The 14474-nt window shown below is 58.8% G+C and overlaps 1 protein-coding gene across 1 annotated transcript; it reads left to right on the forward strand.

The window, feature by feature from the left end:
• Nucleotides 1-1094: 1094 nt before the first annotated feature.
• Nucleotides 1095-6156, forward strand: SOX8 (SRY-box transcription factor 8). The gene is made up of 3 exons (XM_031687130.2): nucleotides 1095-1780; nucleotides 2961-3190; nucleotides 3896-6156. The coding sequence occupies exons 1-3, from the start codon at nucleotides 1359-1361 to the stop codon at nucleotides 4633-4635; spliced, it is 1392 nt and encodes a 463-aa protein (XP_031542990.2). The 5' UTR covers nucleotides 1095-1358; the 3' UTR covers nucleotides 4636-6156.
• Nucleotides 6157-14474: the final 8318 nt, after the last annotated feature.

Below are 14474 nucleotides of genomic sequence, written 5' to 3' on the forward strand. Positions count from 1 at the left end.
AAGCTCTGGGCGGCCGGTCCTTCGCCTCCCGGCGGGCTTGGAGAAAGAATTCGAGCTGCCCTCGGGGACCGCCGGGCCCACGGCCAACTCGCGGGGGCGGCCTCGGGCGGGGACTCGGAGCCTCGTCCCGGCGCTTGCCTCCAGGGAAATGTCCCCTCTCCGACCCCACCGCCCCCACCAGAGCGGCACACCCCTCCCCCTTCCCTCCTCTGCGGGCGCACCCACCTCCTCCACTCCAGGCGCCCGAAGTGGCCTCCGCCTCCGCCTCCGCCAGACCACCCAGGACCGCCCCGCCGGGCGGCCTCTGTGCCCCCACCCCCCGGGTCACGCCCGGAAAGCCTCGGGCCCCCGCGTCCGGCCACGCCATCCGCTGGGCCGCCCCGGGTACTCCACAGCTAGGGTCAGCCTAGGCCCCGCCCAGCGCTCCCGCCCCCTCTGACTGCCCGGGCTCGTGGAACCGCGACCCTGCTGCTCTTTCCACGCTCGTGCGGAGACCGATCGGGGTCCTGGGATCGCCCAGCTCTGAGCCGTGGCCCCTGGGCGCGCGTTACCTGGACGTGCGCGGCGTGCTGACTGGCGCGCTGGAGGCTCCTGCACGTCGCGCCTGCCCTGTGGGCGGGGAGCCGGACTTATGAAACTATGCGCCGAGCCGGCCCACTCTGGGCCGCAGGCTGGCAGCAGCTGACCCCGGCGCCTCTGGGCTGCGGGCAAGACGTCGGGGCTCAAGGCAGGCTGGTGGGGAGGCTCTTGAGGACCCGCCTCCCTACGCAGCGGGCTGCCAGAGGCCGAGTGATGGGACCGGGGGCGGGACGCACAGGAGAGCGCGCGCAGCGGAGAACCCCGGCAGGCACAAGGCACTCCGGAGCTCCCACCGTTCTCCGTCCCTGCCCCGTTTTTCCTTCCCGCCCCTCCTGGAAGAGGGGCCCTCGGCTTGATGCACAGCCGGGACTCGGGTCCTCTGCTGCCGGGCGCGCCGGCCCCACGTGGTGCGGCGCCGGGCGGGGCGGGCGGGGGCGCAGCGGAATCGCGGCGCTTTCTTTAAGGTGGGGGGAAGGGCGGGGGCGACCAAGCTCCGCCCCCGGGGGCAGCGAGGTGCGCGCCGGCGAATTGGGAGCCGGGAGGGGGGCGGAGCCTTGCGGCCGCCGCTTAAAGAAACTTGTTGCGGGTCGGCTCGCGGGGACTGAGCTCCAGCAGCGGCGGCGACGGCGGCAGCGGCGGGAAGAGGGCCTGGGTCGAGCGGCGGCAGGACGCAGGTCGGGCCACCGCGCTGCGCAGTCTTGTCCCAGAGCGGCTGCAGCGCAGCCGGGCATCGGACCCGGTACGCGTCCCTGGTGCGCGCTTTCCAGCGCGCGGCCCCGATGCTGGACATGAGCGAGGCCCGCGCCCAGCCGCCCTGCAGCCCGTCTGGCACTGCCAGCTCCATGTCGCACGTGGAGGACTCGGACTCCGACGCGCCGCCGTCGCCCGCCGGCTCCGAGGGTCTGGGCCGCGCGGCGGGCGCTGGGGGCGGCAGCCGGGGCGACGCGGCGGAGGCGGCGGATGAGCGCTTCCCCGCCTGCATCCGCGACGCCGTGTCGCAGGTGCTCAAGGGCTACGACTGGAGCCTAGTGCCCATGCCAGTGCGCGGCGGCGGCGGTGGCACTCTCAAGGCCAAGCCGCACGTGAAGCGGCCCATGAACGCCTTCATGGTGTGGGCGCAGGCGGCTCGCCGCAAGCTGGCGGATCAGTACCCGCACCTGCACAATGCCGAACTCAGCAAGACGCTGGGCAAGCTGTGGCGGTGAGTGCACTGTCCCGAGGCCAGGGGCGGGGAGTGGGTCCTGGGGTGCGCGGTGCTGGGACGTGGCGCAGCGCCCGGCCTCGGCCCTGCTCCCAGTGGCTGTTCCTAGGGCGAGTCCTAGTGGAAAAACCCGATCTGGCCAGGCGGGACGATCGCGGGGTACTGGGCGGTCTGGGCAGGCAGAGGGGAGTAGGAACGGTGTGCAGCCCCCAGCACATCCCCCGAGTCCAGGAACAGCCTACTCTAGACCAAGCTTGGCAGGCAGAATTGGAGACCCCAGCTGTGAGTGGTCCCAGAGCTTGGAGGCCTGTCTTCACAGAGAGGTGGCTTCTGTTTGGAAGCAGGACACAGCTCTCCCTCTACTCTGCCACCCCTGCACCCTCAGCAGGGAAGGAGGGGGATGGCGGAGTGTCCAGCACTTGTGGACACTTTGGCATGATGAGACTGGCCATTTTGCAGAATCTAGGGCAGCAGTAGTGATAGGGTTGCTGCTCTGGACAGCTGGTCCCTACCAAACACTTGGATTTAAAAGGCACAGCTCTTGAGTTCAGGGTCCTGGTCCCTGTTCCCTGCTCCTCACCTCATGAGTGGGCTCTCAGAGCTTCTGTGAATGACTTCAATGCTCCTGTCTTTGTCCAGAGTGGGTGTTGCGGATCGTGGCAGCCCCATGCCTCTGTACCCCTATACCCTGTCTCACAAGCAGTTAGAGGTGAGCTTCTGGAAGGCTATGAGGGGCCAGTGTGTGTTTTGAGCCTCAGTGAGGACTGCTGGGTTTTGCCAGTGTTTCTGGAGGTCTGGGAAGCCCAGCTGCCCACAGAGTCCCAGCTTAGTTCCTGGGAGCCTCACTTTGTCCACAGGGTATTCTCAGCTAAGTCCTGGCCTCTTTCCCTGCCTGCCTTAGAAAGTCCCAAAGGGAGAGGACAAACACAGGCTCACAAAGGAGGGAAGTAAGAGGAGGAAGAAAAAAGTGGGAAGGTTTGGGTCTTGTTCTGGTTTGTTCCTCTGACCTTACTGAATGGCCCCCGTGGCTTGAGTCCTCCAGTCCTTCGAGATGGGGAGCGCCTGTCTGATGACCGTCGAGGCTCCCTGGTCCTCCCCAACACCTCAACTAGTGCACAGGCCAGCCCCCTGGGGCATCTCAGGCCCCCTTGCCACCCTGCTTTTGCCCTTCCCCCTGCAGCTTGCTGAGTGAGAGTGAGAAGCGCCCATTTGTGGAGGAGGCAGAGCGGCTGCGGGTCCAGCACAAGAAGGACCACCCAGATTACAAGTACCAGCCGCGCCGGAGGAAGAGTGTGAAGACTGGCCAGAGCGACTCAGACTCGGGCGCTGAGCTGGGCCACCACCCCAGCGGTGCTGTGTATAAGACTGATGCCGGCCTTGGTGACACGCACCACCACGGTGACCACACAGGTGAGCTCCTGTGGGTGGGGAGCAAGGGCTCACTCCCAGGGAAGATCCCCTCAAGAGAGCCAAACCTTCCCCATGTGCCCCGACAAAGCCCCCATAACCCTGAGAGGCAGTCGTTTCTGACGCCCACAGGGGCCTCTTTAGCCTCCTCTGAGAATGAGGGTCTGATAGCTTGCCTTGGTCCATAGTCCTGTGACCTGGGTGTTTTTGTCCTTCTTCTTGGAGATGTTTCTGCTCTCCTGGCCTTTTTGCTGGTTCTGACCTAGGACTCACTCATGCCACCAGCAAGGTGGTCAGCAGCGCAGTTTCAGGGTCAGACTGACCAGGGTGGAGTCCTGGCCAGCCGAGTAGTCTCAGTCAAGCTGGCTAAAGCCATGGACCTGGGGAGACAGGTTTTGTGTGGATAGTGTTGCTGCTGGAGACGCAGGGCTTGGCGCTTCCTCTCCTTTCCCCTACCTTGGTCTTCACAATCGGGCCTCCTGGGCCCCAGGTCCTCCCCTAGAACAGCGCTTAACGGAATTTCCTTGGACGAGGAGTGAGGTCTGGGTCTGGCTTTGCTGGAATTTCTGGGAGACATGTGGGAACAAAAAGCCGTTGATTCCTACCTGCGGCAGTTAGCGGGGCTGGTTTTCCTCCTGTGTGCATGTTGCCAGCCCCGCCGCCCCCCACAGAAGGGGCATTCATCCCTGAAATGTGCTCTGTCCCCAGGGCAGACCCACGGGCCGCCCACCCCGCCCACAACCCCCAAGACGGACCTGCACCACGGGGGCAAGCAGGAGCTGAAGCTGGAAGGGCGCCGCCTGGCGGACAGCGGACGCCAGAACATCGACTTCAGCAACGTGGACATCTCTGAGCTGAGCAGTGAGGTCATCGGAAACATGGACACCTTTGACGTCCATGAGTTTGACCAGTACCTGCCCCTCAATGGCCACTCAGCCCTGCCCTCAGAACCAGGCCAGCCTGCGGCCACTGGTTCCTATGGAGGTACCTCCTATTCGCACTCCGGGGCGGCTGGCGTCGGGGCGTCCCCCGTTTGGGCCCACAAGGGAGCCCCGTCGGCCTCGGCGTCACCCACTGAGGCGGGCCCCCCGAGACCGCACATCAAGACGGAGCAGCTGAGCCCCAGCCACTACAGCGACCAGTCGCATGGCTCTCCAGGGCGCACTGACTACGGCTCCTACAGTGCCCAGGCCAGCGTCACCACGGCCACGCCTGCTGCGGCTGCCAGCTCCTTTACCAGTTCGCAGTGCGACTACACTGACCTGCAGACCCCCAACTACTACAGCCCATACCCCAGCTACCCGTCTAGCCTCTACCAGTACCCCTACTTCCACTCGCCCCGCCGGCCCTATGCCTCACCCCTGCTGGGTGGCCTGTCCGTGCCACCTGCCCACAGCCCCCCCAGTAACTGGGACCAGCCCGTGTACACCACCCTGACCAGACCCTGAGGGCACACAGCCGCGTGGAGGGATCAGCGTCTGGGGAGGACAACCTTTATCTCGGCAAGGACAGAGCCTCCCTCTGAAGGCTTCCAGAAGGTGTGCGAGGCGAGGGGAGGAGAGGTGGTGCCTATGTGTGCCACGGCTCCATCAAGTGCCTGCTGGAGTCTGCGGGAAGCCATGCTTTGTAAACGACTCCCCTCCGCTTCCAGATTTCCAAACTCTCATCCACGGACAAAGCCCTCTTTCCCTTCTCTCTCTTTGTGGCAACTGCAACTCTGAAGGACAGCCGTTGGGTCCTTCTCTGAGCAGACCCAGCTTCTGGGTTTTGCATCCCAGAGGATGCAAACCGGCAGCCACAGCACAAAGGACAAAAGGAGTGAAGAGGCGTGAGGTCTCCAGGTTGCCCGAGTTCTGAGGTCCCAGCCAGCCTTGGCACTGAGAACTCCCCAGGACTAACAACCTGCATTCCCGTGGCGAATCGGCAGCCACAGCCCGGCGGGGATACAGGGATGCGCCCGCAGGAGCACCTCTTGGGACCAGCCTGTTAGACCTGAGGTGTTCCTTATAGTTAGGGTTCTTCCGAGCAAGGTTTGGCTGTGATTAACATTTCTCTCTTTATTTTATTTTTTTAATTTTTATTTTTGAAGCTTAAATGTGTTTGATTTGTTTGGGAAGCCATTAAAATGTATTTATGTTCTGTATTATTTTATCTTTAATTAATGAAGTTATCTGTGCAGAGAGTAGAATTTAAGACAAAACGGAAGCCAGAGGGCCTAGGGTGAGGGGGCTGGGGCCGGTGTGGGGCCAGTGAGGGTGGAGGCCCTGGCTCTGGGTGTTTTAGAGGCTGGCTGCTGGGAGATGTCAGGGAGAGCCCTAGCTCCAGGCCCCCAGGAGGTGGCCAGGACCCCAAGGCAGAAGAAGGGATTTGTCCTATGGTGTCTCTGATCAGGTTGGTGTGCCCTGGCACCCAGCAGTAAGTCAAGGCTTAGAAGGCAGGGCACCATTGAATTTCATCCCTGCCCACAACCAACTGTGCCAAGTGGTGGAGGCGGGAATTTCCTGGGACGTGGTGGCTTCAGAAACGCATTAATCTCGGCTCTTAGGAACCAGGCGCCACCTACAAGCTGTGAAACTAAAACCTTCTCCACTAAGCGATTTTAGAGTCTTAGTTTTAGAAGAATAATACCTGATTTACCTGTCCTGCTTCCGCTGTTTGCTGAGCAATGATAACTGCCTACTTTCTGGAAACTTGTGCCTTTAAAACTTTGTAAATTTAAGTACATCTCAGAAGTTGTTTCTTTTTACTTTTTCTACTTTTTCCTACCTTTTTCTAGAAAAAAAATTTTTTTTTTGGTGTATCTCTTCCTGGGGGTGGGGGCAGGGAACTGCAGCAAACTCATTTTTATGCAATCTATTTTTCAGTGTTGAGTTTGGACTTTCGCTGTCACTTACCTGCTGTGTTTCGCTACTTTCTGACCAAGCAACGCTAACTTTTGTACAGATCAATTTGATAAAATTAAAAAATACATTTTATCTACATGGGCTGCGTGGCATGTGTTGCTTTCTGTAAGCCTGGGGAATGCGGGTCTCTGAGACTGTGGGGTTTTGTTTTGAAGGGGCTTGGCCAAAGCAGGAGTGGGCTCTTCGAGGGTTAACCCCAGGCTCCCCGGGGAGGGTGTGGGGTGGGGGGATGCGGCCAGACCACCCTCCCTCTCCTGTGCTGTATCTGAACTTGAACAGGACAGATCTCAGAAGCTGGCGCTGCGTCTTCCTTCCCCTGGGCCTCCTCAGTAGGCAAAACGGGTCCAGATGGGCCAGATTCGGGGCCGCGGTTTCCTCCCAGGCGAATCCCAGAGCTGGTTTCTGGGTGGCTGACGGCATTTTTCGGGCGCTGGCTCAGGGCCAGGCTGGGAGCTGGATAAAAGCCGCCCTGCAGGCACCGGGCAGGGCTGTCTGGTTGGTGGAAAGGGTTTCTAGGGAGAAACGGTTGTGGGAGCAACAGCAAGTAGGGGCAGCCTTGCTCCCCGGCTGGGCCTCCCCAGCACACGTGGCCAGTTCGGGGGCTTCACGGGCCTGGAGGGTGGTGCCCACCTCTGAGCTGTGCAGATGCATCTGGGGGTGAGAGGAAGATTATGCTTCTCATGAGAACCCAGATATGCCAGGCAGCTGCCTCTGCAATCTTAATGGGGTGGCCCCGGTAGGGGGGCATGCACCCCATCCCCTTGCCTGCCCAGCCGCCTGCGTGGCTGCAGTCCAGGGCGCGTCCCTCGTCCCGCGCTAGGGAGCCACGACCAGGGCCTGCCAAGAGCAGTGTTTGGAAAGAGTTGCCCGGATTTATGAGGGTTCGTGAGGCCAGTGTGTGCCAAGCATCCCGGGTGAGGCGAGCCTGGGAGGGGGCTGCAGAAAGCTGGGCTCATGGATGCCCGCAGCCTTTGCAGCCCGCCGCCTGCGTGGAACCAGCCCAGTCTGTCCTGCATCCAGCCAAGGGCTGTCCAGGTCCATATGGCCCTCTGAATTCTCACATTGACACCCCAAACCAAGGAAAGCCCCCGGCGTCTAGTTTGCTGACAGAGGGAGCAAGGCCTCCCTTTGCTGCTCTGGGATCTCTCAGGCCTTGCCAGGTTCCCGAGGGCTGGCAGCTCTGCCAGTGTTGTTTGGACTTGGAGGGGCTCCTGCGTGTTAACTCCCGGGGGCCCGGTCTTCTTCCTACTGACACACCCTGTGTAAGAGCCCCTATGGCCCTGGGTCCTGGGTGAGATTTGCGTGGGTTTCTTACATCTGAGCTTGTGCAGCCCCAAGGGAGAGGGAGGACGGCTACACCCATGCCTGGGCCAAGGGCACAGAGATGCCATGCCCCACACTTTGCCCCTCCAGGGCCCTCCCCTCTCTGGAGGTTGTGTTGGTGTCCTTTCCTTTGGGAGCATTTCGGGCATTGTGGACTGACCCCATGGCCAAGGGCCCTGGGGGTTGTGGAGTCTCTGTCTCCCCAAATGCTGAATGCCCTGGTTACACTTTGAGAAGGGAGCCAGGGGTGGACGCCCCAGGGGTCAGGGCGGCTGGGATGGGTCCCTGGGCTGCCCCGGTCTTCAGGTTGGCGAGGGTTTTTCCAGCAAGCTCCCAGCTGACAACGTTACTCACAGGATTGGCCTTGCCCCGCCTTGCCCCAAGTCCAAGGGAGCATTTGCTCAAGCTTGTTCAGAGTCCCGTTCTCACTGAGACCATTCTATCTGCCCATCCCAGGGACAGGCTGGCAGGAAAAGTTCCTCATTTTTCACTTCCTCACCCAGAACAGAGCACGTTGCCTCTGATCTCTCCTGTTCACGGAGAGAAAGGAAATGGCATTCAAGATCCAGGCCTGCTCCGATGCATCGGAAAGGCCCCACGGTTCACAATCAGTCTTCCTGGGATATCAGCTTTCAGAAGTGGATTTTCTGTCTGGATGTGCATTCACGGCTGGTGTGTCTGTCGGCTCCAGAGAGGGCCTATGTTCTCTGAGCAGCTGCCTGGGGAAGGCCCGTAACCTTGCTGTGACTATGGGCCGTATTTATGGGGACAGCACCCAGGCTGGGCATCACAGACTTGGGGTTCTGGCCTGGTGTGGAACTCAATCTTTCCTCCCCTAAGTCCAGCCTGACCCAGGACTGAGGGTCTCTGTGGATGCCATCTCTGACCCACCAGGTTTGCAGGGGCTGTGGTCCCCGGCATTGGGCAAGCCTGGGGGATGTGTTTCTGGGTGGTGACTTGATGGCCACTGGACAGTAGGCAAGCCCTCACACCATGTGTGGATGGCCTCCTTGGGCACAATCCAACAGGCTTCATGGAGAACCCATGCTGACCAGGACTCTGTTTGTAGGCCACAGAGCCAAGCAGTACCAAATCCCCTACTCTCACCCTAGGGCCAGTGTAGACCCCAAGACAGGAGAGATGGGCTGCCTTGCCTGGCACTTGAGACAAGAAATCATTCTCAAAGAAGGAAACTTGTAACCATATGCTGCCCTCAACTACAATCACTGTGGCCCCCCTGGCCCAGACACTGCTTCTCCTGGAGGGAGCAGATCTGCAGACATCTTTTCAGGATGGGGCTGTGGGAGGCTTCCAAGGGGACAAGTCAAAGAGGGGAGGAGCAAAATGGGGAGATGCACCTAGGGTTCGGGCCCCACCTTCAAGTGAGGAACATCCTGGAGGGGAGAGTGGGTCCGAGGCCTGACCCTGAGAGGCTGGTGCTGCCTCCCTGGCCCCAGCCATGTGCCTGGGCATCTGGGCTCTGAACACTGCCCCGTCTTCTGCTTCTTCTGGCTGGCATTGAGGCAACTGGCCTCCCTCTGGGAGCCTCAGTTTCTCCACCTGTAAGATGGAAATAACCCCCTGGGGTGTTGGGGGTACTCAGTGGGATTAGGACCTGTCTATGACCGAGTATTTGCACAGCAGGGGAGGGTATGGCTCACGGTAGCTTAGCAAGCATAAGGTCCTGGGTTCAATCCCCAGTACCTCTGTTAAAAAAATAAATAAATAAACCTAATTACCTCCCCTCAAAAATTAAAAAAAAATTAAAAAGAAAATGGTTAGCAGAGTATCTGCACGGATGCCTGAGAGTAACTCTTGGTGCTGTTATTAGCACCTCCAATCGCGTGATGCTGCTTCTTGCTGTCTGCAGAATAAGCTGGTTCTGCTGGTAAGAAAATCAAGTAAAAGTGAAATGGATAGAGAACGTGCATTCAAAGGGCGGGATGCCCTCCTCCCAGCCTCACCTCTGGGACCCCTCCTGCTGCACCCATGTGTCCTCGAAGCTTCCCCTCAGGAAGGCAGGCTGGGCTGGGGGCTGGGAGTTCTGGCACTTGCCCGTTGACCTCCCTGTGCCTCAGTTTCCCCCATGACCATGTGATGGTGACGGTCTCACAGAGGCACCCTGAGGATCAGCACACGGACACAAAAGGCAGGAACCCTTCCTGCTGGCAGACTTGTCCCCAAACCCCTGGGGTCTTCTCTCTGTTCATCTCACTTCAGCCTCACAGTGACTCCCTCAGCCCATCCCCAGAATGTCCGGTGGAGACCTGGGCAGCTTTCCTGCCTCCCCTGCCCAGACTAGGGGTTCCTGTGTGAAACAGATGCCTCTCTCTGCACCCCCCAATCCCTGCTCTCCATAGCCCCTGCCTCCCCCAGGGGGCTGGGGCCAGAATGTGGGGCTTGGTCCACTGAGGCTGCCATGGGAAAAGCGTGGGAACCCTCACAAAGCTCCAGAGACTCCTTAACCTGGGCAGACTGGGAATCTCCCCAGGCAGGAGCTTTGCTCGCCGGCTCCTCGTGCCAGGGGGCAGCCAGTGGCCTCCCCCAGGACCCCGCAAAGGGTTAAGGTGCTGGAGGCCTGGTGGGAGTGTGGGCGTCCCGGGCGGGCAGGCAGAGCAGCCGGGCTGGTGCAGGGCCAAGAGCTCCAGCGAAGGCGCTGCATTTTAATGAATCATTATTGCCGGGGAGGCCTTTGTCTTGCTTTATCCGGTGCACAATAAAAGAATTAATTAGACAGAAAATGGCAGGGCAAGGAACTGACAAGTCATTAAGGGCTGCTGAATGACCGATGAGATGCACGCCGGGGTGGATTTCGGCTCCGGAATGATAATGGCCAGGCGGGTGCTTTGTATGCGCGACCAGCCGGCCTCTGTGCCGCATTGTGGGCGCTGCCATTGTGGCCGGCCAGGGCGGGCCAGCGCGGGCCTGACTCTCCAAAGGCCGAGCGGGCAGTGGGGATCAGCCGACGAAATCGATGTATTAATTTTTGTGTGCAGACACAGCGTAAATATTTGGACGCAGAGGGGACTCTGGGGTGGGCCTTTTGGCCCTGGGACTCGACTTCTCAGCTCAGGGGACAGGGCTGGCTGTGGGGGTGCTCCCCACCCTGTGAGAGGCAGAAGGCACGGGTGGGGGTAGGAGAAGGAGGGAGACGAGAGGAGAGGAAAGAGGAGGAGGTAGGTAAGGCGAGGAGGGGAGAAAAAAAAGAGAGGAGAGGGGAACAGGAGGGGAGGGAAGGAGGGAGGGGAGATGATGGGGGAGGGGAACCTTGAAGACCCAGAAGAAACTCTTCCCAGAGCCAGGCTCCGCCATCCTTAGCTGCTGCTGTCATGGTTATTTAGACGTCACCAGGGGAAGAGTGCCACCCACAGATCCGGCTCTCCCACCCAGAAAAATCCAGCTCCTCCGGGAGGGCAGGAGAAGAGAGCCTGTGAATTAGGCCTGCATCGCAGGGCCCGCGGGAGACCTGCCCCTCCCTGTGGTCCCCCGGGGGGCTGGGTTTGGAAACTGCCCAGCTCCCTGGTTTCCTGCTTCTTTATAGCAACTCCAGTGCCCCACCCCAACTCCCGGTGTAGTCTTAGGGATGAGAGGGAGGGGTGGTCTCCCCTGCCCAGAGTGATAGGAATGTGGGTGAACGAGGAAGGTGTGTCAGCTAGTCAGACGACGCCCCTTCCCAGGCTGGATGTGGAGGGACAGGTGAACCCACTGCTGGGACCCTCTGACCAGCCTGAGATCCTGGCAGGAGGCAACGGCAGCCCCAGCTGACAGAGGATGAGATTGCGAGGATGTGTCCCTTGTCCCAGGACTTAAGCCCAGGCTGGGTGGCAGGGCTGGGTCGCAGGCACTGCTCCTGGGCTACTGAGACCCTCAAAGGATGGGGACTCCTCTGTCCAGAGGGCGGCCTCTTGTTCATGAAAAGGGCGAGTGCTGGATAGGGGGGACTCCACCAAGCCAGGGCTGCAGAGAGCAAAGGCCACACTTATTTCCAGATAACAAGTGTCCTGTTGGTTGTCAGGGCATCCGGACACCACTGAGAAGCACTGTCGATGCTTTTGCAACTTGCCATCCTATGCATCCTATGGTTGTGTGTTCTCCCTCCCCACGTGAGCGTGAGACTAAGGTGGGCCTGACAGCCTGGATATCACCCCTGAGGAAGGGGAGCCTCCCCTCCCTTCTTCCCACTTCCTGGGACCACTTGGGTTCTCTAAGGGACTTGTTAACTAGTCAGGGAGGGAGGGATAGATGAAGGTGGCCAGAGGGCCTGGGTGACCCTGGCTCTAGAAACCTGAGTCTTCTACCTTTTCCCAGACAGGGAGAGGGCTCTCAAGGCAGGGTCATGGTGCCTGATGTCTGGGGGCTTGGGCCCCCCAGGGTGCACAGCCCTGGACAAGTTAACGGCCTCTCTGGCCCCTCTGTAAAATGGGAAAAATATTCCCCAACTCCACAGGAACTGTATTCAGGAGCGTGGGAGATGCATGTGGGCAGCGCTTAGCACACGATTTGGTTAGAAGCAGTCACTAAAGACACATCACCCAAAGTTGTCATTGAGATAAAGTGATAGGACACACCTCAGCAAGGAGTCAGCCTGCTGGGCAGGGCTGATGTGCTCTCCATCCCTCATCCAACCATCCTTCCTTCCATCCATTCATTTGTCCTTCTTTCCATCCTCCTGTCTACCCACCCACCCTTCCATCCTTCCATTTTGCCATACATCCTTACTTCCATCCATCCAGTGACCATCATACACCAGGCACTGGGCTTTGAGGGAGAAGGAGACTGACCTGGCCCTGCCCTCTCTCAGTCTGGCAGGAAAGAGTCACACAGGACAAGTGCAGGGGACTGTAGGAACCTATACAGGGAGCAGCCTGCTCTGTGGGTTGTTAGGGAGGTTTCCTCAGAAAGTTGCTTCTCCCTGAGATGTTTCCACCAAGTCTTGCTTCTGAGCAGGGGTCTAGGAGCTGAGCCCTCACCTGGTTCCAGTCCTGGTAAACCACATCATCTTTCGCTCTTTCACTCAGCCCTTGGGAGAGCTCACCTGGTCAGCTTTGGCTGGCTCTTTGCTTGCTGGACCTGACTGCACAGTAGCACTGAGGAGACCTAAGTCATGCCCAAAGGCAGGCCAAGCTGCAGTGGTGGGACCCAGGAGCAGCCCCTCACAGCTATGGGTCCTGGGGCTTGGTGACTAGTAAGATGCCTGATTCACTCCAGTTTCTCCAGACATTTCCAGTTTTAGCACTGACAATCGTGTCCTGGGAGGCCCTCTGTCCCTAGAGAATGAGAACAGTGGTCACTCATTAAACAGGTATGGGAGGTTCCACACTGCCCAGGACTGTCTGTGAAAACATACACTTTGGGGTGGGAGTGGGGGTGGGGGCAGGGATGGGGCAACCACATCCCAATATGGGAGGCATGCCCCTGGGTGGCCTTACAAGCTCAACAGGGTCAGGGCCATGACTGTACTTGACCTTCACCCATGACCTCGGCTGTCCTGGACAGAGACCAGATGCTCAGGGAGTGTCTGCTGAGTGAGTGAATCTGTGAATTAATGAAAGAGCAAGATAAGGCCAGTCTCAGCTCTTCCAAAGAGTGAAGCCGGATGAAGGCCCAGTGGTCACAGAAGGGCAAGGCAGCAGCAGGGAGGGAGACCCAGGGTCCTTACTGCTTTCTCTTTCAAAATTTCCCAGGTGGTGAGAACAATTTGTACAGGAGTGGCAGGGAGTGAAAAGGGGTGGCTGACAATGCCAGAGGCACAGAGGAGGCCTCAGGAGCCCTGGGCATCTCTGGTTTGCAGTCTAGTGGTCCATGCATGGTGTATTGTGAAATAGGGATGGTGGTGGTGCTAAGTGCATGATATGCGGAGGGCTGGCTTGCTCTGAGCTATGTAATTTAGGACAGTGACTAACATTAGTGATGGTAACCTTGAGTTATCAAGAAATAGCTGAAGCATGTGCTGAACTCCCTTCTCCAGAAGGGGCAGCACCTGCCAGAAAGGCCAAAATTAAGGAGAGAGAACTTCAAGTGCTGGAGAGGATGTAGGGAACCAGGTCCTCATCCTTCAAAATTGCTCCAGTTCCACCTGCTGCTGACATGTGGGGTGCACTAGGTTCTCTGTAGGATGCAAATACCCTTTAAGTAAGAAAATAAATTATGATCTTTCCAACTCAGGGTCCAGTGCAGCTAGGAGAAGGAGCCAGGCATTGAGGAACCTCCCAGAGGCAGAGATCACCATGAAACGCCATCCATATCCAGGACAAGAGTTTCTGTGTCTTGTTTTGGTTTTGTTTTTTAAGGCAGGGCAATGAGAAAAAAAAATTAGGGAGATTTCTTCCAAAATCAGTTCAAAGTTCTGTTGATTGCTGTCTGGAAAGCAGAGTCTCTGGAAATTTTCTCCCCAGAGTCTGGGGACTCATGTCCCGAAGTCTCCACATTCTGGAACATTCTTTTCTATTCAGCAGATGGAAAGAAAGTGTCCCCAAGACAGGTAAGTGGCTGCAATGAGAGCCTTTTGTCAATTCTCAGGTGTCTGGGGGCACTTTCCCTCCACTGAGGGTGAGGAGGGCAGGAGCCCCCTCGCAGTTTTCCAAATCCCCAGAGAGGATATTGGGGTGGGAAGTGTGGGCCTATTAAAAGGGGAAACCTACACTCTCTCTGGGGACCTTGGGAGATGCCCATTTAGTAAGGGGCTGGGGAGCAGGCAGGAGTACAGAAGGAGGTGGGGGTCCTGAGGACAGCAGTCACGCATGCAGTGTGCACAGGGCCCCAAGCTGGTCTGTGCTCAGCCAGCATGATCTTAGCAAAGGTCTGAAGGGTCTGTGATTTCCCCACGGTCACCCTGCTGGCCAGGACCCCAGGTTAAGCCCTGGAGAGAGGAGCAAAGTGGGACAAAGACCCAGCGGCAGGACGAACCAGGCTCTGTTGCTGTAAAGAAGGGCGTCCCACACCTGTCTGCCCTCTGAGCAGTTGGGGGTGACTGGCCTTTGCCATGTCAACTGGACAGAAGGGACTTGTGGGCCCAGATGTTCCTCCTGGGCTCTACCTCCCCCTGTCATGCCCCATCAACC

Source organism: Vicugna pacos, chromosome 18, assembly GCF_048564905.1.
Source record: "Vicugna pacos chromosome 18, VicPac4, whole genome shotgun sequence".
In the NCBI taxonomy this organism is placed as follows: Eukaryota; Metazoa; Chordata; class Mammalia; order Artiodactyla; family Camelidae; genus Vicugna; species Vicugna pacos.